Genomic DNA, 27,706 nt, shown 5'->3' on the forward strand with positions numbered 1-27,706 from the left:
ATAAGCCTTTCAAGACAGCCTTGAAGGGTCTGTCTGATTTTATATCATATGAATAAAATTTATGAAGTTTCTCGGACAAATATCGGATAAGACGTTCATAATCTTCCAATCCATTAACCAAGACTCGACATTCTCCTCTTCGTCCGATTTGAAATGAGACTTTTACTTCCGGGAGAAAAGTAGAAAGCTCAGTACGGAATGCTTTGAAGTCGGAAATCATCACCGTCACTGGTGGCATAGATTGATGTTTCTTCCCAGAACGACAAGCGTCCATTTTGGGAATTTTTGAAGAATTTTCTTCTATGTCGCTACAATCGGATTCAGGAAGAATCTCGTAAATATTGTTAGACGGCATAGAATCAACGGAAGGGAAATCCGTCCGTTGTCTTTTATTTTTACATTCAGATTCTATAAGATCGTGAATGTTATTAGAAAAATGTTGAATAACGGATTGAGATTTATTCCGTATTGAATTATTTTTAGCCTTAGGCTTGTTGCCTTTCTGATTGGACGCAGGCATTTTTTGAAATGAATCAAATTTTTAAATTAAATTAACTAGGCTAATTTAGTCTTCGAAGTTTGGAAAAGTCTTGATAAAGACTGATTTTGTGGTAGTCTTAATAAAGACTGATAAGTTCGAAGAATAGTTCTTTGAATAGCTAGCCATAAAAAAGGATGATTAATTTCTTAGTCACTCTAATATCACTCTTTGTATAGCCTTGAGAAAGGCTGACTAATTGTTAGTCTTTAAAAAACTGTTAGTGATTCAGGTAGCCTTGAAAAAGACTGAAGCCTTGAAGCAATGAAACTCTAGGTAGCCAGAAAAAAAAACGCGTGCGGTGCGAACGACTGTTCAACACCGACTGAATATGCCAGAAGTTGATTTCCTTAACCATATACTGTGAGTTTCAAATTTTGTTATATAACTTTTTTTCATACTCGGCTTTAACCTACTAACGATCCCCGGGTTGCTCTTCAAAATGATATGAACATAGTTTGATGTATTGTTGAGCCAGCATCCATAGTAGGGAGTTGGTAAAATCCCAATTCCCCGTTCGTTTTCGGCATCTTTTTTCGTCGAGATCAAAATTATGTTTTAAGTGTGTTGAAACGTTAGCTTTGGACCAATTTCTCAATAAATAACATTAATCGTATAATTTTTAGTTTTTATCATTATTCACTCTATGTATATTTACAACAAAAACACTGATTTTCTCAATCTACAAAACAAAAAATCTCATTCTTTATATTGGTTCATTGTAATTTGTTGGTTTGTTAGTTCAAGCATGTTAAATGCATGAAACAATCGATGAAATGTTCAATTTACTGTCCTGTAGTAAACGTTTGTCAGGAGAAAATCACTCGAAAAAAAAAAGAAATTATCGTCAAAAGTCTTGTCATATATGAATTACAGATTAATAAATTACAACAGTTTTGAGGACTACAATCTACAGGAACTATCCCGCTATCAGGTTCCCTTCCACGTCCCTGTAGAGCTCGTTGTTGTTGCCGTACAGTCCTTCCGAATCACCGCAATTCACGTTGGTCCACCAATCGCACACCCGAACGGCCTAAAATGAGAAAATAAAGTTTTTTTTGTAGTAAGACATTCCGAACCGAACTAGTCTTCGCCAAGCCAATCGGCCAGGCTTAGAGAAATACTTGATTGAATACGGTTCCGTTCGGACACAGGAAGGAGAACATGTAGCCATTCGGGAGGCACCAGTGCCAAATTTGACAGCGCGTTTCGACATCTGCGTAGTAGCCGGGCATCCTGTCGGAGCATCGGAATGTTAGCCCGGAGGGAATCTTCTCGTAGGCCGGATAGTCCACGTCCGGTTCGTAGCCGAAAATTTGCTGTGAAGAGAATAGTACAATTAGTAATTACAATTAGAGGATAATTTTCTGTTTATGCATGTATTTTGTTTTGATATCCACGACTGCAAAGCTCAGTTAGAAAAACTGTGGTTATTCAAATTGATTGATTAAGGGCTTGTTCGGGAGTGTTCTAGTTCTAGATGTATAATTTATGTCAGTTTTAATATTTAAATCCGGAAATTATAACAAAAGAAACCGGCAGCTCCAGTAGCGTTTTATTCGTGTTTCAAATAAAGAAAAAAAAATTACAGTAAAAATTTGACAGTATAACTGTTCGAATAAATAAAACTAGAACGGCTGGCTGGGGATACATTTGTTTCAGTTTTAGTTCTATTATAGATCGCCCATATAAAACTTCCAGCTGCGAAATTTGCTCTAAACCATCACTTATCAAATTGCAAATCTGCAACTAAAGTATACAATATGAAATGAAAATAATGGTAGATCGTGTTGAAGAAATTCGTCTGGCTCTTGCATTGAATACGCTTAGCGATATTTAGACACAGAAATCAACTCCTCACAATGGTAAGGTCCGGCGCTCAGCAAACAAACGCATCACCATGGGAAAATGTTGTGGGCGTAAAATTAAAACCATGGCGATTGCGTTAGACGGTCAACATGTCTCAAGGTCAAACCTGGTTATTGTTTACAATAAGGTCATTGTTGAAATGTTAACGAAACCGTTTTGACCACCAGACTACTCCTCCCCTTTCCAACCCATCGCCATTGAAAACATCAACTGTTCCACCTAGCCAACTTGGATGCAGGTTAAGGCGTAACTCGACAAAGACAATAGCAAATTGCAGTGTAGTCTTTTCCTTTTTCCAGCGTCTCTGTGGAAATGGTTTATTAAAGTCCATTTTCTGATGCAATATATTTTAGCTGTTTGTGATACTCTTTAATTATTTAGGTTTACATCAATTACGATTCATCTGAAACAACAATCGTGCTACACCGATTGTAATGTGTTCATATTATTCTGTACAAACAAAGACAAATTTATCCAAATTTTAGATTTCCTGTTATTAATGTGAAACATTCTGTATAAGCAATAATCGACCACGGAAACACATGTTCAAAACAAAAATGATTCACTAGACTAGGTCTCAAAGCAGCCTAGATGTCATTTATCTTTTATTTATACCCGACTTCAACCTTATTGGTCGTTCGCCGCTCAGTCTAGTAACGTTAATAAACCAACAGTCATTTGTTAGTCACCTATTAGGGTAAGGGAGGTATTTAGGCCACTCTAACATATTTCGGCCTGGCGTACATATTTCTGGATGTAATCAAAATAAAGTACATCGTGTCTTATAATTTTAACGATTATTCCACTCTTCAACATATTAGATAAGAATATGTACTTGTGATAATATCAGATACAATAATAATGTAATAATAATCAGATACAATGATGATATCAGATACAATAACACAACGTTCAAAAACTATGACCAAGATATTACGTTTGTAATTTCTAACTACACTCTTACCAACCGCTTCCTAATTTTGGGTCAAAACCTACCCACAGTCAACTAAAGTGCATCTCCACAATTTTTGGTAACTAGCGTATTACATAAACCATAGTAACGAACGATGACCTCAATGTTTAAGTAAATGTGAGATTACACAAACTAATCAATGCAAACAACTTTTCTTCTTCGCAACTGTTAAAATCAATTTTTTTTAATTTCCATCTCAAATAAAATTTCTACTCCAAGATATCCGCAACTCTGTTTCATTGCGTACTGTTGTCTGGGCCGGTGAAAGAGGTGGGTACGGTGGGTAGTACTATCCACCCGACGTTTCCAAAGGTGGGTAATTACCCACCTGAAATTTCGAGTGAAAAACAATGGTAATATTAGTATTATTTATAACCACAAAAACAAATAATAAACAAGGATATGCAGATATACAACAGAAAGGTGAGAGGTGACGTGAGAACTCTTTGTGTACGAGAATTCAGTCACAGGCAGTGCGGTAAAATTTCATTTGCAATCGAATGATATCAGATCAAATTGAAATTTATGGTCACTGACCGTCAGCATATCGATACAAATTCATATGACTTTTGCTGCCATTTTCAAGTGAAGCTTCCAGAATTCATCGTCAGTTGAATAATCGTACCTAGTCCTTTGAAGTTTTGCTTGCTCAGTTTCAAGTGCCAAGTAGTCTATCTCCTTCATTGTCTTCGCTCTTGATAGCAAGCAAATTCGAAAGAATAGAATTATGAATGGAGTAAAGTAATAAAAATGAAAACTGGAGGAGGAAACTACTAATTTGTGTACTCTATAATTGATATTTCAGCTACCTGGTTTGTCTGTTATCTATTATCTTGAACCAATTCGAATGTTTACAAAATCCTCATTTGAAGGCCGCTCTCACACAATTGAAAGAGATATTTTGTTACTTCAAGAGATAAACTGACGGTGGTTAAACTGAGCTTTGATTTGAAGAGAATCGATTGAAGAACTGAATGCGGCCGGTTCGGACCGTCAGCGAACGTTGTGTGTGTCGGAGTGTGAAGTTTACTGCAGTAGAGAGATCCCAAGTAGCAAATGTAACTTATTGAACTTTCAAGATGTTTTACAATTGATTAAGAAATATTATTTATGTTAGATATGTTTAGAAATATGTATTAAAATTGGTTGTGCAACTTATCAATGTTAAGTTTCACAATACTACCGAAAAAATCACTGTAGAATAACTTTAAGTACATCTAAAATAATTGTGCAGTAAATCACCAACTTGTTAATGTTTCACTAGAAGCTCTACAAAAAATTTCACATCATCATGTAAAACGGGAGTAACTATAACAATTGTGCAACTTACCAAAAACTTTCCAAACCGCTGTCATAATTGTTCCGGGCACAATATACATCGAAATTGCTATAAATCTCTTGTGGAAGAAAAATTAGTGAAATGATTGATGCTCTCCGCAAGGCTAAGCCGACTTTTTTTTGTTTCCATTATAGAGGTTTTAACATTACGGTCATTCACCTCTTCGGACCAGAAAAGTTTTCTGGCCCTATGTGCGTTCCCTATAGGCCGACTTGATAACCTTGCTGTAAAAAATATATTTCCGCAGAGGCCGCATTGTTTTGGCTGCCTCATGATTTTTTAGATCAGTGTGCGCAGTTTTCTTCAGTTTTAGAAAAAACATAAATATAAAATTCGAAACTTGCAAAAAAGTTGTGCAAGATGTTTGAATTGAACGCAAAACTTTCAGCCATGAGACTATTATCATAAAAGTTTCAGGAATACAGCGTTATATACGCAATGAAAACAAGAATCAATCAGATAATTTCTATTCGGTTTTCATCTCGCGAAAAAAAATAAGCAGACCTGACATCACTTTTCAAATATATTGAACGAAAAGTAAATTTCATCATAGTTACTCCCCTAGTTATATATTACCGCTTGTGCAACTTGTTTTTGCAACTCCAGCACACGGACTTGCCAAAATAATACCTACAGTGCGTATCACAAAAGTCGGACCCTCTAAGATAAATGACTATACTGTATTGTTGTTTAATTCAACTGGAAGATTAAAACTGATAAAAAAACAAAACGTAGAGAATTTCTTTCCGAAATATTAACATGTTAATGTTTCCTGTTATTTAGATAATATATGTCTTTACGGTGGGTGAACCATTTTCTATTCAACTCACTGTTACAATCCACATTATTTTCACAGAAATTTGTGTACAATCATCAAAACACGTACATTCAAAGGCGCTTGAAAATTTCAAGCGTACGAAGACATGTTTAACCATAAAAATGCAGTTCGTTGTCGATTTTTCATTTACAAAAACACAAAAGATTAATTCTACAATATGTAGCATTATAATTTTTCATGTACAGATTATTTAACGAGATCCATATTTGTGTTAAGAGCAGTCGTATTGAAAATCAAGTGTGAAACTTATTCATTCGAGATTAAGTTTGCATGTTTTTGTAAACGTCATTTCATTTCTTGTTTACATTACGTAGTAGATTGCACGAGTTTCACAATTGTTTTTTCGCTGATTTTATTACTACCTTTTTGATGGGATCGATGCATTAGTTTTTGTATCAGTTACACAATCGTTGTGAATAAATGTTCGTAATAACGGATGAACTTGAAAGTATGTTACACAACACAGAAAAAATGCGCTTTTTCCATAACACAACAGTTACTAGAATAGTGATATAAACTAACTTGATAAATTGCACAATCAGTAGAAATATACAGGACAGCAACTTAACATGCTACTTGGGATCATCAGTGTGTTTCAGAGTCGGTTTCATTTGAATTTAATGAAGTTTTACTGCACTGCACGGATAAAAATCTATTCCCGGAACCATGATTAAAAATCATGAAATCATGAATCATGTCTATCATGAATAATAAGTCATAATTTCATGATCAAAACGTGATTAATCCACCTAGCAGTGAGATGATACCTTTTTTTATCAATCCGCATGTGTTTTTTGCATGAATATTCTTCGGTGTTTAAGTTTTCATTACATTATTTTAATGACCGTCGTTTTAAGCGACAATTTGAGATTGTAATCACTCATTACTCTGTAATGTCTAAACTGCAAATACAATCGAATTTAAATCTAGAAGTGTGATAATCGATTAAACATGCCATGATATGTAAGTTCCACTTTAGAGTTTACGGTAATTTAAGGTACTTCCAGAGCCGGTATTCAGGAACCAGCATAACCCAAACCGATTCGTATGGCCATATGACGAATAAATTACAGTTTTGAGTACAACTTTGAAGCTTAATTGGATAAAATTAATTAATTTTTGTATGTATGTGTACAACTAATTAATTTTGTATATAAGTTTAATTCAATTTGAATTTTTGTTTCTGAAATTTGATTAGGCTTTTTTGAGAAAACGATTGAGCTTCGAGAAACGATTCGATACTGGAACCGGAATTCTAAAATCGGTATGGCCGAAGTCAGATAAATTCACCAGAGAAGCTGTATAGTTTACATTTGTTTCAAAATATTTGAAAATCAGTAAAGACATCTTTGAGAAATCATAGCACGAATTAAATTTTTAGGTGCCTTCTGAATCGACAACTGAATACCACTAAAACTGAAAAAAGGTAATTTTTTTTATCGACTATCCAAATCTGCTAACCCGATAAACCTGATTAATTTATGTGGAATAGACATTTTTATACTAATCACCATGTATCCCCGAAACCGGAAGTTGGATCTGACTGAAAAGGAAGATGTTTTAAAGAATCTTGAAACTTTTCATTTGCATCTTAGATGATTCTTAGATTTCATTTGAATCTTAGATCGGTTCAGCCATCTACGAGAAGAATGAGTTACACAATTTTGATTTCGTTTCATATATCATCCTGTAGTTCCGGAACCAGAGGTCGGAACCAAACATAATTCAGGAACTTTGTTTGGGAGCGTACGAATTTTCGTATGAATCTGAATTTGTAGAAAAGAAATTTTCAGAGAAAATTGAGTGAAATTATTTGTCACACACGCATTTGCTGATCTCGACGAACTGATTTGAATGGTATATGGATGTTATGTTCTTCCAGCATTTATTGCTGTAAGTAGTTTAAAACAAAATAATTAAAAAAAAATCTGCCATCATCTGGTTTATATATGTCATATTCGAACGATTATGTTGCCAAAAACGAGCCGTGCTAAAATCGTTCCGAGGCAAATTGTCATAAAAAAGGATGCTGCACACAGCCTTTTGGTACTTAGAAACAATTGTATGTAACAGAATAAATAACCGTGTTTTCCGTTGCTCCCAAGCATTGCTTTGTCATAACTCCTACTCCTACTGCTCCTAACTGCCAAAAACTCCTACTGCTGGAATAGGGGGAAAAGTCGTTTACACAAAAATTTCGATATCTCCGTTAAAAATGGACGGATTTTAACAATCTATGGCTTGTTGAATAGGTATTATCGTGCGGAATCTAAGTCTGAAAACATATTCTGTTCTCATGGTCAATTGTGACAGATACTGTCAAAAAACTGAAAATTTTGACATAAAACTTCGAATAACTCAAAAAGTAAACATCCGATCTCAAAACCATTCAATAGCGTTTTGGGTGACGGGGAGACCTTTCATTTGCGATTAGTTTGATCAAAATCGGTCCAGCCATCTCTGAGATCTCGACCTCTTAGTTGACAACACACATACAGACACACACATACACACACACACACACACACACACACACACACACACACACACACAGAGACATTTGCTCAGTTCGTCGAGCTGAATCGATTGGTATATGTCATTCGGCCCTCCGGGCCTCGGAAAAATTTTCGAAAGTTTGAGCGAATTCTATACCTATTTTTTTTATATATAAAAAAAGGTAAAACGATTGATATCACGAACAATAACACATTTTTCAGGAAAATTTTCCTGATATCATTCATTTTGCTCTTGAAATTTCATGTGAAGGCATGGTTCATGCCTTTCATGATTGAAAAATCATCGATCATAGACTCAAGTGATTTGCATTGATGAGATGCTAGGGATAAACAATTTTGGAAAAACGTTTCTTTTTTTACATTTTCTTGTAATTTAACATTTCAAGAATATTGTGTCCAGATTTCAAATCAATTGAATGAGTAAGTTACCAAAAATATTTGTTTGCTCACATTTTGAGAAAAAAAATTAAACGCGTTTTTCTGAAAACCAATTTTTCGAAGTCCATGAACACGATCCTGTAAAATCTACTGAACCGATTCTTTTCAAACTTGGAACATAAATTCTTGGTATAAGATGCCTCCCCCAACGTTTTTGAAATTTTTCCGTTTTCATTTTATGGCAGTTTTTCACCTCAAAATTTGCGGAAAATTTAGCGTAAAATCGCGTTTTTTTTTGCTTACGTATGCCACGAACTGTTAAAAATTCAAAATAATAATTTGAGAACGACGGAGGGAGCAGAAATAAGTCGTACTTCAAGTAAATTTAGGAACATTTTTGATTTCAAATAACTTTACGCCAAGTTATCGTGTTCACCGCACAGCGTAATACTCAAAAAAGGTTCTGGGGAATGCTCTGTGACCGCCTTATTTTTCAATATTAATGCGCGGCAATTTAACTAAATATTCTTCAAATCATGCTTTAAAACAAATAAAAAGTTTGAATAAATTTGCTTTAGCTGTTTCTCGGTAAAAAAAATACAATCGTTCTAGAACTTTTCTAACTTTTCGCTGGGGGCTTGGTTATTGAGAATATGGTGGGTGAAAAAGCAGATCGGAGCCCAATTCGTTCGATTGTTCGTTGGCCATTGTTTTCATTGAATTGTAAAATTGTGCATTGTCTTGGTTAGGGGTGATTTCTCTTCTTTATATGACGCTCTTTTTTGGATTTCGCGCTTCAAACGTATTCATAACTCAATGCATTAATCACTTTTGATGGTACCTTTCTTTTCAAGATAGTCGATGTTAATTAAGGAGTGTATCGATAAGTAGTTAGCAACATTCCAACAGTTATTACACTGAAATGACTTAATTTTTTGCAGCGTGTTTTGCGGTGACATGCTTATTTACATGTCAATAACAGCTGCGCAATCGATTGGTTTCGGTACGGTTTATCGTTTCAATGATGAGTCGAATTGATCCGGAAACGCGAAAGAAAATTCTGCACACTTAGTGCTTAGAAAGTGGTGTCACGTACAACGAAATTGCAAAACGGGTGAAAGTGCACCACACCAGTGTCAAAAATATTATCGAGAAGTTCGGTAAGACCCTTTCCATGAAGGATTTGCCCCGATCCGGTAGGAAAACTTTGGATTTGGCCAAGCAGTTCAACACCAGCGTCGGGATGATTCAACGGATCAAAGTTCGGAACTCCATGAAAACGTACAAGAAACACAAGGTGCCGAAAAAGTCCCTGGTACAGCAAGTTCAGGCCAAAACAAGAGCGCGACAACTGCATAACCGGATTCTACATAACAAAGACAGATGATCGACGACGAAATCTACGCCAAGGAAGACTCTCGAGCGCTGCCCGGACCGCAATATTATACGAGATCGGTGTACCAGGACCTGGACGACGCTGACACCACGGTGACGATGGAAAAGTTTGGGCAGAGGGTGTTGGTCTGACAAGCAATTTGTACCTGTGGTTTGCGGTCGTCGATTTTCTTCACGAAGGGCACAATTAACGCCAAGGTGTACGAGGAAAAATGTTTGAAGAAGAGAATGTTGCCACTGTACAGAAAGCATAAGGCTCCTCCTCTCGTCTGGCTGGATTTGGTTTCAGCCCACCACGCCAACTCCGTTCTACAGTGGTTGTCAAAAAATAATGTACAATTCGTGGAAAGGGACATCAACCCACCGAACTGCCGGATCTTCGGCCAATTAAAAGGTATTGGGCAATTGTCAAGCGGCACTTTCGGAAGGAAGGTACAGTGTCCCATAAACATGCAGGGGTTAAAAAACAACTGGACAGCTGTCACCAGGAAAGTCACAAAAGTAACTGTGCAGAATTTAATGAAGAATGTCACGTCCAAAAAGCGAGCGTTTCACAGAAACTAGGGTTTTCTTCAATATAATCAGTGAAATGCATAAAAATGTTATTTTTCTACAATATATCGAAAACTGATGTCAAAATATGTTTTTTTCGCTTTTTTCTTCAATAATCAATGTTGCTAACTACTTTTCGATACACTCCTTATTCCTCGAGCCAGGGTTGCTGAAATTCGCCTCACGCAACTCATTAACGTTCACCGCCTGCGAACGATTCAAGAACGGAGACAGCAAAGCATGTAATGCCGGACGAGGCAAAAGCTATGCTTAATATGTGACTGCCTGAGCGACTCGCAAGAGAGAAGAGATCTTGCTTTTTCATACTGGTTGCTATTCCGCCGTGAGCCATTCTCTACCATTTCAAGAGCAGGTATCATCAGGCACGAATAGCTCTTACATTGAGTCAATTTTTGAATCACTGCGAGTCAAAATGCCAGCAATCATGAATGCAAGTGTACGAAAAAAATTGAAGGCAAAAATTAGCGATGCGATGGAAGCAATTTTTTATTTGGCTTAGTTTAATTGTCTCGTTGATACTGCCCTGATAAAAAGTGTGCGTTGGACATCACAAATTAGCTTGGAAAACTTTAAACGTAATATCATTACTTATCATTGGAAGATGGCGAAACGATTGGGTTGGATAAAAATTAAACTGATAAATAAAACTGATAGTCCACTTCAAAACGTCGTTTAAAATCGTCGTTCAAAACGTCGTTTAAAATCGTATACTAACGTATTCAGATTTCACCGAATACTATTCTCACGTTCGTACTCCGTGCTGTTGAAATTTTGCGGCAAGTAATGGCAGATAGATTTTAAAAAAGCTGGAGTTGAATCACCTGAGGACAATCACTTTAGTAAAGTGAAAATTTTGCAGTTTATATGGCTTATATAAGAAATAAAATAAAAGGAATTATTTTCCACATATAACTGCAGCAACACTTTTGATTATCTTTCGGGTTGGTTTGATATTTATTTTATTTATGATTTTGAAAATGGACTGAAATATCTACAGTGATATTTTTTAAAATCACATATGATTATGAATGATCAAGTCCAATACGCAATATCAATATGCAATGCAAATAGAGTGACAAAAATATATTCTGAATATTGATTATAGAGGCAAGTGTAATCTTTTAATTCCAGGGATGATTTATTTTCTCATGTTTTTATTATATTAAACACAATTTAACGCTTCTTCGCATAGATTTGATTTATAGAAGTAATAGGAGTGCAGGGTTGTCCACAACGTTTGAACGTACTGAGACGCCATGTAACTGCTTGCTCTGACAAAATCAAAGCAATTAAGAAGAATGGCTAACAAAGAAATAGTCATTACTAACTAAATACTCATTCAGCATCTTTTACCATACATCTACGCAAATTATCGATTAGAATAACTGTACTACGATCAGGAAATTAACTTTTAAATTAAGAATCACGGTTGTGGTTCCGGCCAACTGCCACAGGATGTCGAAGCATTTTGTAAAACGCAACATAAAATTGGAGGAATAGATGTTCCATTGAAATTTACTTTTGCATTTTTGTATCGCCTTATTAACTTAGTCCTATTTTAATGCATTCATTAAATTTTTGCATTTAATATTATCATTTTTGGAGTTCCACAAAACTTTTGCCTCGTAAGTTTTTTTTTTTCCAAAAGCAAACAGCAAAATAATAACGTAATGTGATATCAGTTGAGAAATTGATGAGCTGAAATCAAATTAAGATTACAATCTGATATTGCTGTCAAAAATGTATTGAAACTAAAATGTTCTACAATTGACTCCCGAAGTGATCGGTTTAGTTTTTTTTAAAAAAAGAACCTCCGCTAGAAGCAATTGTAAATTCAATTTCATAACATTTTACAATATTCATATTACAGAGGAAAAGATTTCAATTTGAAAAATATTTCATTCAGTTTTGAAACTACTCATTGTATTATTTACCTTAAAACTATGTTGAGCAAAAAAAATTTTTACGTGAATACTTCAAGGATCACATACAAAGAGTCCAAATGAAATATAATTCTGTTATCACATAATCAGGAGATAGTAGGAGAATATACGATCAAGAAATAAAATTATGCATTTAATTCCACTTTATTTAACGTCACTAATGTCACGAGACAGATAATTTTGTTGTGTTTGATTGTATGATACTTGATTTTTAGATATTTATTTCGTTATTGGAAACTGCGGAAGGTCTTCATTGCACGATTATCCATGGCACAGTTTCCAACAAGTAACTGTAGAGAGTTTGTCTGTTTTTGCTAATAATAGAAATATCATTCTTCAGAAAAATCTTATGTTGGCCTTAAAATTAGTGCCTTATACAAAATTATAGAAGTTCTATTTCGGTTTTAGTTTCTATTATATTGTAGCTCTAACGCCCTGTATATTGAATGTGACGGAATTATTTGGTGTTTATGTTTCTTCTATTATTTTTACGAACTGATAGTGTTTATCATCAAAGTTGGTCTCAATCTTTTTGGTAGTTGACTTGGTTCGACACAACTTGTCTCGAAGTCAATACAAATACTATTAGTTTATTATGAATGATTAATATGAAATTAAAAGCAATTATTAGTGTCATCACATATGTTTATAATTATTAAGGTAACGATCGTCGAATGGCTTTGTAATCGGTATATAAATAGTTTCACGATCATGAGAAACAATAATAATTGACAAAAACTTGGGACTATTACTTCTCAGGCATAATAAACAACCCTACATTCGACCGAATGAAAAATACCTATTTGGCATTTCGAATGAGGTATAATTTGTTTGGAAAAGTCGAACTCGATCGAAACACAAAATGAATTTATTATAGAACTACAGAATAGGAGTGAAAGTTACATATTTACGACACACAAAAACGCTCCATTAATAACCCTTTACAGTTTGATGGTTAATCAATAACATATTCTGGCAGGTATCAAAGGGGCTGGGGTCCACTAGGATATTGATAGTACCTATTAGCTCTCTCCGGACAGTATCAGCCTAGATGCCGTGTGGAATCCGGCGGAAAAAAAACTGAACCAAGAATAGATCCACTGGGTTCCTGCTTCCATGTCGTAAAAGGCGATAATTGCAGGAGTTTCTTTTTCATTTCAGTTATCAGATATTTTCAATGTTTTACTTCTGATTACTCTATTTTACTAAATTATCTCTTCATTCAACCTATCAATTTTCGTCTAACTTCGAAAAAAAGTTTGGAATTTGGAATGTTTTCTTCTTCCATGTTATTGATTGTCTGTCAGGATTATAAATTGAATGATAAATAAATAAATAATCTATAACTATTGCGCAAATCCGTTGATATTACAAAGTTAATAACAGAGATAATATTGAACACATAGTAAAAAACACTTGATATTAATATTTCAAAAAATAAATTTATATTTTTCTTGGTAGCCGGCTGCCCAGATCAACCAATATAACGAATTAATAGTTTTAATAAGTAATTAAAATAAGAAAGCGGAAATAATAAAGAATAATAAATAATAAATAAAGACGCGCGTGAAATCTGTTGACCTTTATTTGGTGATTTAAAATGATTTTATAACAACTGTTTAGAATATGTCAATGCAATGAATCAACTATTTTGTCTAAATCCTATTCACTCGTTTATTTTGTATCGCGTAATTTCTTATATAAAAATAGGGAAGTTTTCATTCTTTACGCGATAGTATTGCGAATTTTTCTTCAGTTTTCTAAAATAAGAGCTGTGAATCAAGACATGCCGGGACTTCAATATAGGATATTGTTGAAACGTTCACTCGGGAAGTCAATGAGTTTAGTGTTACATCCGAGCATCTTGAAACCGGAACATACTAAGTCGCCCGAGAATAATACCAATACTGAAACTTTTACTAACAAATATCCTTCTCCCGTGACACTTGTGGAGTGCGCAGTAGTATATACGGCCTCTAGTAACAACAAGTGTTGGACTAACATCCCTTCCCATTCCTTAGACGATCTACGTTCGGGCCTGGCCGGCGCCGGTACTGATCAATGAATTCTGGGATTACCAGAAGATGTACATTAAAGGATGATTTACCAGTCCCAGGATGGATCATCTAGAAACTCCCTGTACAATTTCAGCTAATCCCGATCAGTAACGGAGTAGCAACCAGGGGTGGTCGCTCAAGCTCAAGCTCAACATATTCTGGCAGGTATCAAAGTTGTCCCTAACGCTACAAATCACGATTGAAGTATAGCAAACACCGAAGAAATGTGCAGTGAAGATAATTCAAAACAGATTCGATATCTTTCTTATAAACTTCATTTAGGAATAAAATTTTATCCTGGGCGGTCATTCAGTTGTACCGCCATACATCACAGAGAACGAATCACCGTGAGTAGAAAATTCGACTCAACGCGAGTCATCAGCACCACTGAATAGCTTTCTACCTAAACGCTTCGAAACGAACTCACTGCGAGCCAACAGAGTACATATATGATGCTTGCTTGCTTTGCCAAGCGGTACAATTCTCTGAGTGGAAGGAAAGAATGAATGAAGCAGACACGGAATATATAAAAACTGCTCTCCGCACGGGTAGAGCATCGCCGGTGAAAAGAATAATTCACGAATGTTGTTTCATTGATAGGATCAGCAACCTTGCCTCGAGCATCTTAAGTCTGACGCCATGATTGTTCCAGCTACCTGTTGCATATTGTAACGGCTTTCTCCGTCTGAATGCTGATGTGACTCCAGAGAAAAATGATGGATCCATGTTTTGTCCACAGTTTCATACCACCGCAAGAAATCATTTTATTGCGACTAAACAATGACGAACAGCCTTCTCTCGGCCTTCAATTGACCACGTTTAAAATCAGAATACCACAAATCGTTGTCTTGATGAATTCGAGTGCGGTTAACACTTCTCAAACCATTGCTGGGCTTACGCAGGTTTTCCTTCAAAAAGCAATGTTTTATTTATACACGGAATTCGTTATTTCCAATTTTTTCAAAAATGAATATGTGACGTCACTTATCTGTCGGTAGGTTTAGTGATTGTGGTGCGAATGACTTAGAAAATTGACACATGTCGTCTGAAAGTTGGTACTTTAAAAAACCAGACATTACTAATGTCATCTCTGGATCTGATCCAGGACTTTTTGAACAATGTGTTATGCACATCAGTGCCTGGACTGTTTATGGATTATTTTTGTGCACCGTTCGATTCGCACGAGACACATTTTGATCGAAAACCGGCTGTTTCTTCATATTCGAGGATATGCAGGATGACTTCGATCATAGAGTACTGGATGAACGAGTACAGCACCTTCCATCATCAACCCCAACAAATTAATCGGCCAGCCAGCTGGCAAGCTTATTGGGATAAAGATGATCTGGGTCGGTGGAAGCACTCAATTATTCCTAAAATATCGGCAAAGGCATGGTTCATGGGACTGGATGTGAGTGGGGACTACATTCGTGTGATGTCCAGACTCATGTCCAATCATTACACGTTAGATGCACCTCTCCTTCGAATTGGACTTTCCGAAACTAATCATTGTGCTTGTGGCGAAGGTTATCGCGATATTGATCATGTCGTTTGGACATGCGTGGAGCATCGTGATGTCAGATCTCAACTAATAAGTTCCTTGCCTACTTAAGGAAGACTGCCCAATGTCCCAGTTCGCGACATTCTTGCTTGTCGTGACCTTTCTTACATGAAACTTCTTTATCATTTCATTAAGTCAATTGGAGTTCCAATTTTACATTTTATTTTATGTCCCAGAAAGTACGGACGCACCTTGATTTCGCTGTAAATAATTCACAAGTGTTAGTTATTCAAATTTTATTCGATATACTGATAATATTAGACTACAACAACAGAATATTATTCTCAACATTTGCTACTTAGCCATTGTAGACTAGCTGGCGCACCTTCTTGCGAACGTTCCTCATGAAATTCCGTACAGACTTTTTGGCGACAATTTTTGACACTTTTTTACAATCTTTTTCGAACTGTTGAATGGTTTCGGCTGCCGAGACATGCTTCCTAAGATGTGTCTTCGTTAATGCCCAAAATTCCTTAATTGGTCGAAGTTGTGGACAATTTTGTGGTCTTTTGGGACGAAAGTTACATTTTTGATAGTACACTGAAGTCTTTTTTTATGCGAGTTTACGTACCGCTTTAAAAAAATCCGCATAAAAAAAACGCATAACTCTGAAAATTCGCATAAAAAACCGCTTAACTCTGAAAATTCGCCTAAAAACCGCATAACTCTGAAACTTCGCATAAAAAAACCGCATAACTCTGAAACTTCGCATGAAAAAAGTCGCATAAAAAACCGCATAAAAAAGACCTCAGTGTATACCATTCTACCGTTGATTTCGAGTAGTGGCAAGAAGCAAGATCTGGCCAGAAGACAACAGAATCCTTGTGACTTCGAATTGATGTATATTTCGCTGTTCATTGAAGCAGTGATGAAGGGTTTCGAAATCTTACCGCAGCTACAAATTGCTTGCCAGACCATAGATTTCTTACCAAATTTTTCGACTTCAATCGATGTCTCGGACTCGTTTAACACTTGCCCTTCTCGCACCGTATAATATTGTGGTCCCGGCAAGGATTTGTAATCGAGTTTCACGTAGATTTCGTCGTCCATGATTATGCAGTTCAAATTTCCAGCAAGAATCGTATTGTACAGCTTTCGAACCCTCGGCCTGTTTCAGACTACGTTTTGGTTGTTTCTGCCTCTTATAGGTTCGAAGATTCAAACGTTCTTTAGCACGAAGAACATTTGACTTCGAAGTGCCCACTTTTTTGGCCACATCCCGAACTGAAACCTCCTTCATTTGCTCGAACGTATACGTTTATCCAACTGAGGGTTAGAAGACCTTTTTTCGACCCGTTTTCGAAACAAACTAATGTAAACGAATAAACAACTGCACAAGTGATTAGAGAAGAGTGTAAACAACAGAACGCAGCCATAAAAATTGACAGATTCTGAACCATAGCGAAATGGCAGCGGTTTTTGGTTCCGTCCATACTTTCTGGGACAGTCTTTATTTTTCCCAAATCCTGAAATGTTGCGTTAGGCTTCTAGTTTAACCTTCATTTCTCCAAATTACGTACTTCGGGCAATATTGTATTGTTGGAAACTTTCCTCTAAAAAGGACCTTAAATTCTACAAGGTGTTCAAATTTTATTTTGCTTAGATTCAGCGAAAAAAGTGTGTATATTCTACTGAACTCGACAATTTGTTCTTTTTGTCGCCTCCAGTCACGAACTAATCTACACGTAACAAGTCCAACAAATTAATAAATTATTTTCAATTACATGTTAACCAATTACAATATTCTCTAACGAAATGTAACTTTGACATGAAAATATCGTTAACCCGTATCTAAGCACATTTCCAGACGGAGTGCTCATCCTGTAGGTATTATGAAAACGATTATTTCAAAACTATGCCACAACAATCACGTTTTGTTTGCGAGAGCTCACGACTCCCGTAAAAAAATAGTCCAATTACGTCTCTATAATTGAGAGAAATTTATCTCGTCATTCAACGGTACACGACTGTTTGGTGGTGAACTACTGACTACTGGTGATATAACTACTATCGAATCTTCTTTGCTGAATAATTTTACATAAAGAAGGTTTAAGGTAAGTAGTTTTGTAATCGAACTGCATGTCTGCTTTTGATCGATTAAAATTAGTTATCGACAATTATTCTGAATTTAATCGCAACAAATATTAAAGCTCTTGTGAATGATGACTCAATTTCCATAATTGATATTCTACCAGGCAACAGGTAAAAAGCCCCCTACAGCCTAATATGAAATCATTCCAACTGTTTTGGCTACCATTGCAATAATTTCACTAATCAAAGCCACGGCGATACAGTCTATCTGCAGCAGATCTTTCGTGATCCTCACTCCAGGCCGATTATGGAATCTATCAGCATAGACGCTGAGTCCTGGAGAGCCTACATAAAATGAGCAATCAATATCAGATTTATCGATTGAAGATGAAACGTTATTTCGTCATTTCATAATTGTACTGATTTTCGAATTGAAAAACAAATTCTTGATACTGCTTTTTATTACGAAACTGTAGAGTAGAAGACACGACACGACAGTGGCATAACTACGTCGAAGGGAACCCGAGTTAATTTATGGAGCACTTTGAAAGATATGCGCAAGCGGCTTACGAGCGGGGTGTGCCGGAAATCTGGAATCCAACTTATTTAATTGAATTTGAAAATACGTGCTTAATCCACCTAGCAGTGAGATGATACCTTTTTGTATCAGTCAGCATGTTTTTTTACATGACTACCTTGATCAAAAAACTCCCGGAATCACCCCCGTGTGGCGCTCTCAGTTACCCGATTAGATTTTTTTACGACCATTATTCAATGTTACCCAATAACATGCATCAAACATAGGAAACAAATAACCGGTCGCGCGTGTTGTGCACTGAAATATTTATATTTACGAACGAAAGCGGAAGCTCGCTTTCATAATAATATTCAATCGCATTTCACAATGATATATTAGTAACGGAAGGTTCTAGTTTCCTGCAATCCTATCATTAACTTTAGAACCCTAGATAGTGTATTAAAATTATAGGTCTATTTTTCAAATTTAAATCTGTTGATGAGAATTTGAAAATTGCATGTTTAATATCATCATGGTCACAACCCTGCAATTTGTTTAATGGTAGCTTATATTAAAAAACATAGTTAAGATAAAATTGTGCGTAGTAATTAGTTTGACAACTCTTCGGGAGACAAGTTGATCACAAAAAAGTTAGAATAAAAAAGTATTTTTTTAAGAACCACCCTACTTTTACTCCGGAAAATTGATGTAACTCGATCAAAGGAAGTGATAGAAAAGTGGGTTCTTCAACAAAGTTGCTCAAAATAAAATTTCCTACAACTTCAATGTAAAGATCAATAATTTGAAGTCAATTAAATCCACTTTACTACCCTAATGACCTCTTACATCAAAAGATGCGTCAGTTGATTACAAACATCTTTTATAAACTACGAAAAGCTAATATTTAATAGCGAAAATATTTTTGTCATGTTAAATTCCGTTTCGGACCACTGTGTAATGTAAGAGGACAAGTGGTTATGCAAAGGGCTTTTAAGGAAGTTGAGTGATCACAAAATTTATTTGTGTGTGTATGTGACAAAAATATGCACTCGTTTTTCTCCAAGACGGTTGCACCGATTTATAAAACTTTCGACTTTTGGTTCCGAAAGCTCAATGAAAAATCTGCTCTCACTCTTCTTAGAGACGACAACCAATTTTCACAAACTGAGGCTCAAATGAATGGCTCTATTATCGCTAAGAATTTCTTTTATTTGTTTTTTATTTTTTAAATAACTATTTATTGGAATATGAGTTAAAATTAAATTATTAAGATTTAAATTGGGTGTTCAGCCACAAATGGTGACTTTTCAGCCCTATTATATACATGATTTGGTTATTACCATGAAGACATCATTTGCTTCCGCAATTCAGAGATTTTTGTGTAGGGAAAATTCTAAACCTACTTGTATTGTGTAATTAGGAAAAGGAACCTTTATACGAATTTACTAACTAGTACAGAGAGCGAATCCATTCAATTAAAGATTGCATCGATTTTTGTCTGAATTTGCTTATAATATTATGTGATATTCTATCTAATGGTTCTATATTTGTGAGTCTGTGTAACTCATTTGTACTAAACCAGGGAGGACGCTTTAAAATCATTTTCAGAATTTTATTCTGAATCCTTTGAAGCGTTTTCTTCCTGGTGGAACAACAACTTGACAAAATTGGTACTGCATAAAGCATGGCTGGTCTGAAAATTTGTTTATAAATTAACAATTTGTTTTTTAGACAGAGCTTAGAATTTCTGTTTATAAGAGGATATAAACATTTAATATATTTATTACACTTTGCCTGGATTCCTTCAATGTGATCCTTGAAAGTGAGTTTTTTGTCATACGTTAAACCTAAGTATTTAGCTTGATCAGACCATGTCAATTCCAAGCCATTCAATTTGAGAATGTGATTATTGTTTGGTTTGAGAAAAGAAGCTTATGAGGAAAGATAATTGCGTTTTTGCTGCATTTGGTTTAATTTTCCATTTTGACAGATAATCACTGAAAATATTAAAACTTCTTTGTAGGCGACTGCAGATCACTCTTAGATTTCAATCTGTGGCTAACAGACTTGTGTCGTCACAGAATAACGATTTCTAACAACCAACGGGTAGATTTGGAAGATCAGAAGTGAAAATATTATACAAGATTGGAGCTACGCTCGAACCCTGCGGAACACCGGCTCGTACGGGTAGCAATTCAGATTTACAATTCTGATAGCTAACCTGTAGAGTACGATCAGTTAAATAATTTTGAATCATTTTGATCAAATAAATAGAAAACTGGAAATCAGACATTTTTGCTATTATACCTTTGTGCCAAACACAGTCGAATGCCTTTTCTATGTCTAGAAGAGCTACTCCACTGGATAACCCAGAAGATTTATTTGCTTTTATCATGTTCGTTACTCTGAAAAGTTGATGAGTACTTGAATGTTCATGACGAAATCCAAACTGCTCTGGAAGCAAAATTGAATTCTCATTTATATGAAACATCATTCTCAACAAGATAATTTTTTCAGAAAGTTTACTGATAGAAGAAAGTAAGCTAATTGGACGATAACTTGATGTTTCTGCTGGGTTTTATCAGGTTTGAGGATAGGAATTACTTTAGCGTTTTTCCATCTTTTTGGGAAGTAAGCTAATGAAAAACACTTGTTTAAAATTTTATCCAAGAGTCTTAAGGTAACATCGGGAAGATTTTTAATAAGAATATTAAAGATTCCATCATTACCAGGTGCCTTCATGTTTTTAAGTTTCCTAATAATTGATTTAATTTCATCCAAATTCGTCTCAATAATGTCATCTTGTAATAACACTTGAGTTGAAATATGATCATATTTCAGTGAGACTTCATTTCCAAAAGGACTCACAACGTTAAAATTGTGGACACTTTCGAACTGCTGAACAAGTTTTGGAGCTTTTTCGCCCTTTGTAAGAAGTGTTTGATTTCCTTCCTTGAGAACAGGAATTGGTTTCTGAGGTTTCTTAAGAACCTTAAATCTATGTTTAATTTCTTTTTGTAAATCCTTAACTATGTTTTTCATAGCAGGATCACGAGAATGTTGATATTGTCGTCGACGAACATTTTTCAACCGAATGAGCAGTTGAAGATTGTCAACGATGATAGGAGAATTTAATTTAGTTTGATCGTTGGGGACTGAAAGATTTCTAGCTTCGATAATATAATGATTCAAATTATCAATTGCTGTGTCGATGTCCGCAGAATATTCTAAAATAGTTTCATGATCCACATGATTTTCAATGTGAGATCTGTAATCCAACCAATTAGCTCTATGATAGTTGAATATAGAACTAATAGGATTAATTATAGTTTCGTTGGAAAGTCTGAATGTTACAGGAAGATGATCTGAGTCAAAGTCAGCATGTGTAATCGGTTCACTAAAAATGTGACTTTGATCTGTTAGAACCAGATTAATTGTAGACGGGGTTTTCACGGAAGAGAAACAAGTCGGATTACTGGGATGAAGAACTGTGAAGTAACCAGCTGAGAGTTGATTATGAAGTATTTTACCATTACTGTTATTTTGCCTACAATTCCACTGGACATGCTTACCATTTAAGTCCCCTATTACGAAAAATTTCGATCGATATCTTAAGAGTAACCGACAAAACACGTTGTTTTTTTACCGCTCTAATGTTTATAAGGGTGCCAATATTTTGGGATCACCTCTAATTTCGTAAAGCGCTATTGTTCGAAAGTTCAAGTATCTCGAAAAAAGTCCTTATGCAAAATTTCAGCTAAATCGGACATGCGTAAGGGGTGCTGCCCAGCGGTTAAAGTTAAAAAAAAGTACATGAAATTTCCGAAATCGAAAATTTGTTTTGATGCCAAAAATCTTAAAATTGCATAAAACGTCGAGATTTAGTGTTATCTCAAAAAAATTGTTTGATGTGGAACACATCTTTATTTTTTCTATATAGCGGTGCAAATTAGAAACTCAAGGAAAAATACACGTAGAAATGTGGTCAGGTTTTAAACACTCACAGCTCAGTATATTTTGTATCAATTATTAATATTACTTCATCATTTGATTGGAAATATTTCTAAGTTTCGATTTGAATGTATCAAGCCACGTATTTTCAATTATAAATGATTGAAATTTTGATTAGTAGCAAACAGTGTCCTATATGTCTGCTAAAAATCTCCGGCATGTCGGATTTCTCTGCCATAGACGACGGTTTTGAAGGAGTAAGCAATATATCAAAGGTAAAGCATCGTTCTGATTGGTCAATCGATTCAAAAGCGAAGCTGTTGGAAGCGCGCGAATCTATAAATAGAATCAAAATTATAGCTAACGTTTCAGTCCTACGCGTAGCATGCTAGAGGTTGGTTGTTGCTAGAGGGCAAAACAAAAAGTGCCATTAAACGATTTGAAGCTTTAATTTGTATCTTGTGTCATGCAAGCTCGGATGAAATTCCATGTAACGGTATTTCGCCTGAGAAATTGACATATCGTTCCAGTACTATGCTTCTGGAGATCCATTGCACTTTATCGTGAAGGAGGAGCTCGGAAAATTCAGTAGTAATTTCTATTAAGAATTCTACGAAATATGCGGTAAGCTTCATTATTTCGACCGGAAATGATGACATTGACAACGCGGTTCGGTGAGAAGTTAGTACACGTGGTTGAGAGATAGAAGATAGATTTTGATCGATTTTAAGTACATTTTTGTAAAATAAACAATATTGGTGTATAGAACTAAAGAGCCTCAGCATCATATTCAAAGAGCCTTGGGCTATCCTGATTCCCGGCTTCCTGTTCCTGAAATAGTGGTCATATACTCAAAAATGGAACTCACTCACTTTTCGTAGAGGTCGCTTGACCGATATTCACAAATTTAGGTTCAAATAAAAGGCCAAAACTCCTGAGCTCCTGAACTTTGCGCGGATGCAAGTGGTTAAAGTTTCATTTTTACCATTTCTAAAATTATAAGTATTTAAAATTTAAACCGTCGTTTAAAGTACGATGGCCGAATCATATAAAATCTTATAAAATTGACTAAAATCAATACAGTTTGTAAGTCATGTTAATAGATGCTGGTAAATCGAATCGACTTCATTTGCACCGGTTGCAGGAGTACCTACGATAGCAAAACTGTTTCATTTTGTTGGTTGTTGATTGTGCTAATTGATTTTTTTTGTTTTCTTTCAAGAAGCAATAAAAATTATTTCGAAAAGTGCCACATATATGAGAATGTGAGAATATGAGTAATACGAGAAAGCCATCAATACACCACTACGTGGATTGAAACAGGTTTTTTATTACTATCTGGTTTCTACACATTAGAAAAAAAAATGATTTGATTGAAACCAACCCTCTTGGGGAAAACCACGTGTACCCACTTCTCACAATGCTGCTGCAACGTTTTGCTTTGTGTTTGGATGAAATAAACAAGTTTTTGGTTGTCATAGATTCTGTGGCAGACAACTTCTGCACAATATTTTCAGAAACAGTCAAATTTGTCAGTACAGTCATCAACTGTTTGTCTGTCGACTATGATCACATTGCATAGTGGTCCGCCACTTTTTAGGGGGACAAAAACAATGTGGCTTAGCTTTATAGTTTAGAGCTATGATGTCTTCAGAACAAATGTTCAGTGAAAGATAATCCATATTTTGAAGTATATGGTATTAGGGTGGTTCTTATTATTAGGGTGATTCAAAAATTATTTTCCGTATGTGTTGAGATAGAGAACTGCACCCTTCGGCAAAATTGTAGGAAAACTTATATCAAACAATTTTGCCGAAAATACTATTGTAGTATCTCAAATGGCTTTAGTGTTCCAGCTATTTTAATAGAGCAACTTAGGGTGATCCTAAAAAAATCAGATTTTTTGCTCTAGCTTTCTTATTTTTCACTTCTCGTTTTTTGGTGTCTTTGAATATCTTTTAGAGTTTGTTGAAACCAATTTTTTTATGGCTAGCGCATTAAGGTAGCGTTTTCTGAACCGAAGTTATGAGCAAAACTAGTTCAAAAACAGATCATTTTTAAACTTCTAATACTAATAATCTAATAATCGGGAAGATGGAGTACACTTACGTCGGTTGTTACTCTATTCGATAATGCTATTACAGGATCAGACGTTATAAGAAATGTCACAGATAATCTGCACACTTTGACTGCATACAGATGGACAGTCAAGCCTATTTTGACTGCTTGCAGACAACTGCGAACCGATTACACTGTGATACAGTCCAACTGCACAAGTTTGTGCAGATAAACTGGCTAATGTAATCGTACCTAATGTTAAGTTTGTGCTACCGTTCAGAATTTTTTAATTTAGAGGGGTTAATACTTTTTTCATTACTTCTTTTTTCGTATTTATTTCATTCAAGTACAAAGCAAAATATTCCAGTACCATGCTTCTGGAAAGCCAGTGCACTTTACTGTGAAGGAGGAACTCGGAAAATTCAGTAGGAATTGAGAAATGAACGATAAGCTTCATTATTTCGACCGGAAATGACGACATTGACGACGCGGTTCGGTGCGAAGTTAGTACACGTGGTTGAGAGATAGAAGTGGGGTCTAATACTCGTTAATCGATTTCGATCGATTTTAAGTACTTTTTTATGAAATAAACAAAATTTGTGAATAGAACTAAGGAGCTGCAGCATCATATTCAAAGAGCCTTGGGCTACCCTGATTCCCTGATTCCTATTCCTGCAGCACTGGAAATAGTGGAAAAAATGGAAATCACTCTATTTTCGTAGAGGTCGCTTGACCGATATTCACAAATTTAGGTTAAAAAACCTGTTTTAATCCACCTAGTGGTGTAATGATTCCTTTCTCATATCAATTATACTATCAAATATAATACTGTGGTATTCTTCAAAATAATTCTCTGCGATTTTTGAAAGAATAACCGAAATCGGTTTGTTTGACCGCCTACTGATAAAAACTATCAATTGGAAAAGATTTAAGGTCGATTTAGAAATTTTTTCAAGGTTTTTCCCCATTTTCAGTGATGGTATACAATTTTTAACACACTTTACCCTATATTTTCGGATCCAAAAGTCGGTTCCGCATGAAATTCAGGGATTACGCATGGGACCACAGGACCTTTCATTTGAATCTAAGTTTGTGAAAATCAGTCGCGCCATCTATGAGAAAAGTTAGAACACATATTTTCTTTTTTGCACATTTTACCCCATAACTTCAGAACCGGAAGTCGGATCCAAATAATATTCAGGAATTTTGTATGGGACCACAAGACCTTCCATTTGAATCTAAGTTTGTGAAAATCGGTCGCGCCGTCTATGAGAAAAATTTGGACACACATTTTTTTTTTGCACATTTTACCCCATAACTCCCGAACCGGAAGTCGGATCCAAATAATATTCAGAAATTTTGTATGGGACCTTAAGACCTTTCATTTGAATCTAAGTTTGTGAAAATAGGTTAATCCATCTCTGAGAAAAGTTAGTACACTTATTTCCACAATTTTTTGCACATTTTACCCCATAATTCCGGAACCGGAAGTCGGATCCAAATAATATTCAGGAATTTTGTATGGGACCACAAGACCTTTCATTTGAATCTAAGTTTGCTAAAATCGGTTCAGCCATCTCCGAGAAAAGTTAGTGCTAAAAAACGTTACATACACACATACGCACATACACATACACATACACACACACACACACACACACACACACACACACACACACACACACACACACACACACACACACACACACACACACACACACACATACACACACAGACATTTTGCGTACTCGACGAACTGAGTCGAATGGTATATGACACTCGGCCCTCCGGGCCTCGGTTCAAAAGTCGCTTTTCACAGTGATTGCATAACCTTTCTATATGAGAAAGGCAAAAAGGCCAAAACTCCGGATATTTGCGTGTTTAAAATTTCATTTTTGCAATTTTTTTAAATTATAAGTATTTCAAATTTTTTTAAATTATAAGTATTTAAATTTTACACCGGTTGCAGAAGTACTTACAATAGCAAAACGGTTTCATTTTGTTAGTTGTACTATTTGATGCGCAATCATTTTTTTTGTTTTCTTTCAAGAAGCAATAAAAATTTTATCGAAGAATACCACACATGTGAGAATGTGAGAATATGAGTAATACGAGAAAGCCACCACTAGGTGGATTAAACAGGTTTTATATTACTATCTGGTGTTACTTTCTACACATTAGCAAAAAAATCGATCACGAAATCAAACCTCTTGGGGAAAACCTCAACTGTACTAACTTCTTAACGAGCCGCGTCGTCAATGTCGTCAATGTTTCCGGTTGAAATAATGAAGCTTATCGTACATTTCGTGGTATTCTTATATGAAATTGCTACTGAATTTTCCAAGCCACACAATAAAGTGCAATGGCTCTCCAGAAGTATGGTGCTAGACCGTGTTTGGATGAAATAAACAAGTTTTTGGATGTCATAGAATCTGTGGCAGACAACTTCTGCACAACAGTTTCAAAAACAGTCAAATTTGTCTGTACAGTCATCAACTGTTTGTCTGTCGACTATGATCACACTGTGATTACATTGCCACAGATAATCTGCACACTTTAACTGCATACAGATGGACAGTCAAGCCGATTTTGACTGCCTGCAGACAAATGAATGTACAAAAACTATCGAAAAACTGTAATAAAAGATTACGTTACCCCACTGATCTGATGATTTCGTAGCAGGCATACTCCAAACGCCATCACGATGGTTATGTATTTCCACATGCTGTAATGTGTTGTTCTGACGTTCCAAATGAATACGTTGAATTATAATTCCTCTTCGGTGCGATCCGCAGCGGCTGACTTAGTATCACAAAGTAAACAGTTTGTTCAAGTTCACTCAGAGCTCAATAGAGACAGAAGATCCCGATATTTTCTACTTAACGGAATGTCAGTTGGTCACACTAAACCGACCGCAGTTTGCTATTCGACCAAAGACTAGTTCACTCAGTCACTGCAATCCAATCCAATCCAGTCCAACCCAAAGAAACAGGAAACACCTATTATCGGTACTGCCAGTTGAATTGAGCAAACGCGCACTTCAAATTCACACGGATTCGTTGTTTTTTTTATTTTCTTTCTATATTTAGTTCACCCAAACGATGCCTCTGTCGGTTCCTCACTTGCACTAACGTACGAATCTTCACGTAAGAAATTTATATAATAATTA

The 27,706-nt window shown here is 35.6% G+C and overlaps 1 protein-coding gene across 1 annotated transcript; it reads right to left on the reverse strand.

Annotated features, from left to right (window-relative positions):
* Positions 1 to 1,335: 1,335 nt before the first annotated feature.
* LOC131436928 (U-scoloptoxin(01)-Er1a) lies at positions 1,336 to 27,477 on the reverse strand. The gene is made up of 3 exons (XM_058605924.1): positions 27,193 to 27,477; positions 1,663 to 1,857; positions 1,336 to 1,571 (listed from the first exon to the last, which is right to left on the reverse strand). Exons 1-3 carry the CDS (start codon positions 27,259 to 27,261, stop codon positions 1,458 to 1,460), a joined length of 378 nt encoding a protein of 125 aa, XP_058461907.1. The 5' UTR covers positions 27,262 to 27,477; the 3' UTR covers positions 1,336 to 1,457.
* Between the last annotated feature and the right edge of the window lie 229 nt (positions 27,478 to 27,706).

Source organism: Malaya genurostris, chromosome 3 (assembly GCF_030247185.1).
Source record: "Malaya genurostris strain Urasoe2022 chromosome 3, Malgen_1.1, whole genome shotgun sequence".
NCBI classification, from domain to species: Eukaryota; Metazoa; Arthropoda; class Insecta; order Diptera; family Culicidae; genus Malaya; species Malaya genurostris.

Bases quoted from the DNA above. Each gene is read 5' to 3' on its own strand.
- LOC131436928 (XM_058605924.1), bottom strand. From the start codon at position 27,261: ATGTGGAAATACATAACCATCGTGATGGCGTTTGGAGTATGCCTGCTA. The intron at 1,858-27,192 runs GTAACGTAATCT...TTCTCTTCACAG, and splicing joins GAAATCATCAGATCAGTGGG to CAAATTTTCGGCTACGAACC. The intron at 1,572-1,662 runs GTATTTCTCTAA...TTCTCATTTTAG, and splicing joins ACGGAACCGTATTCAATCAA to GCCGTTCGGGTGTGCGATTG.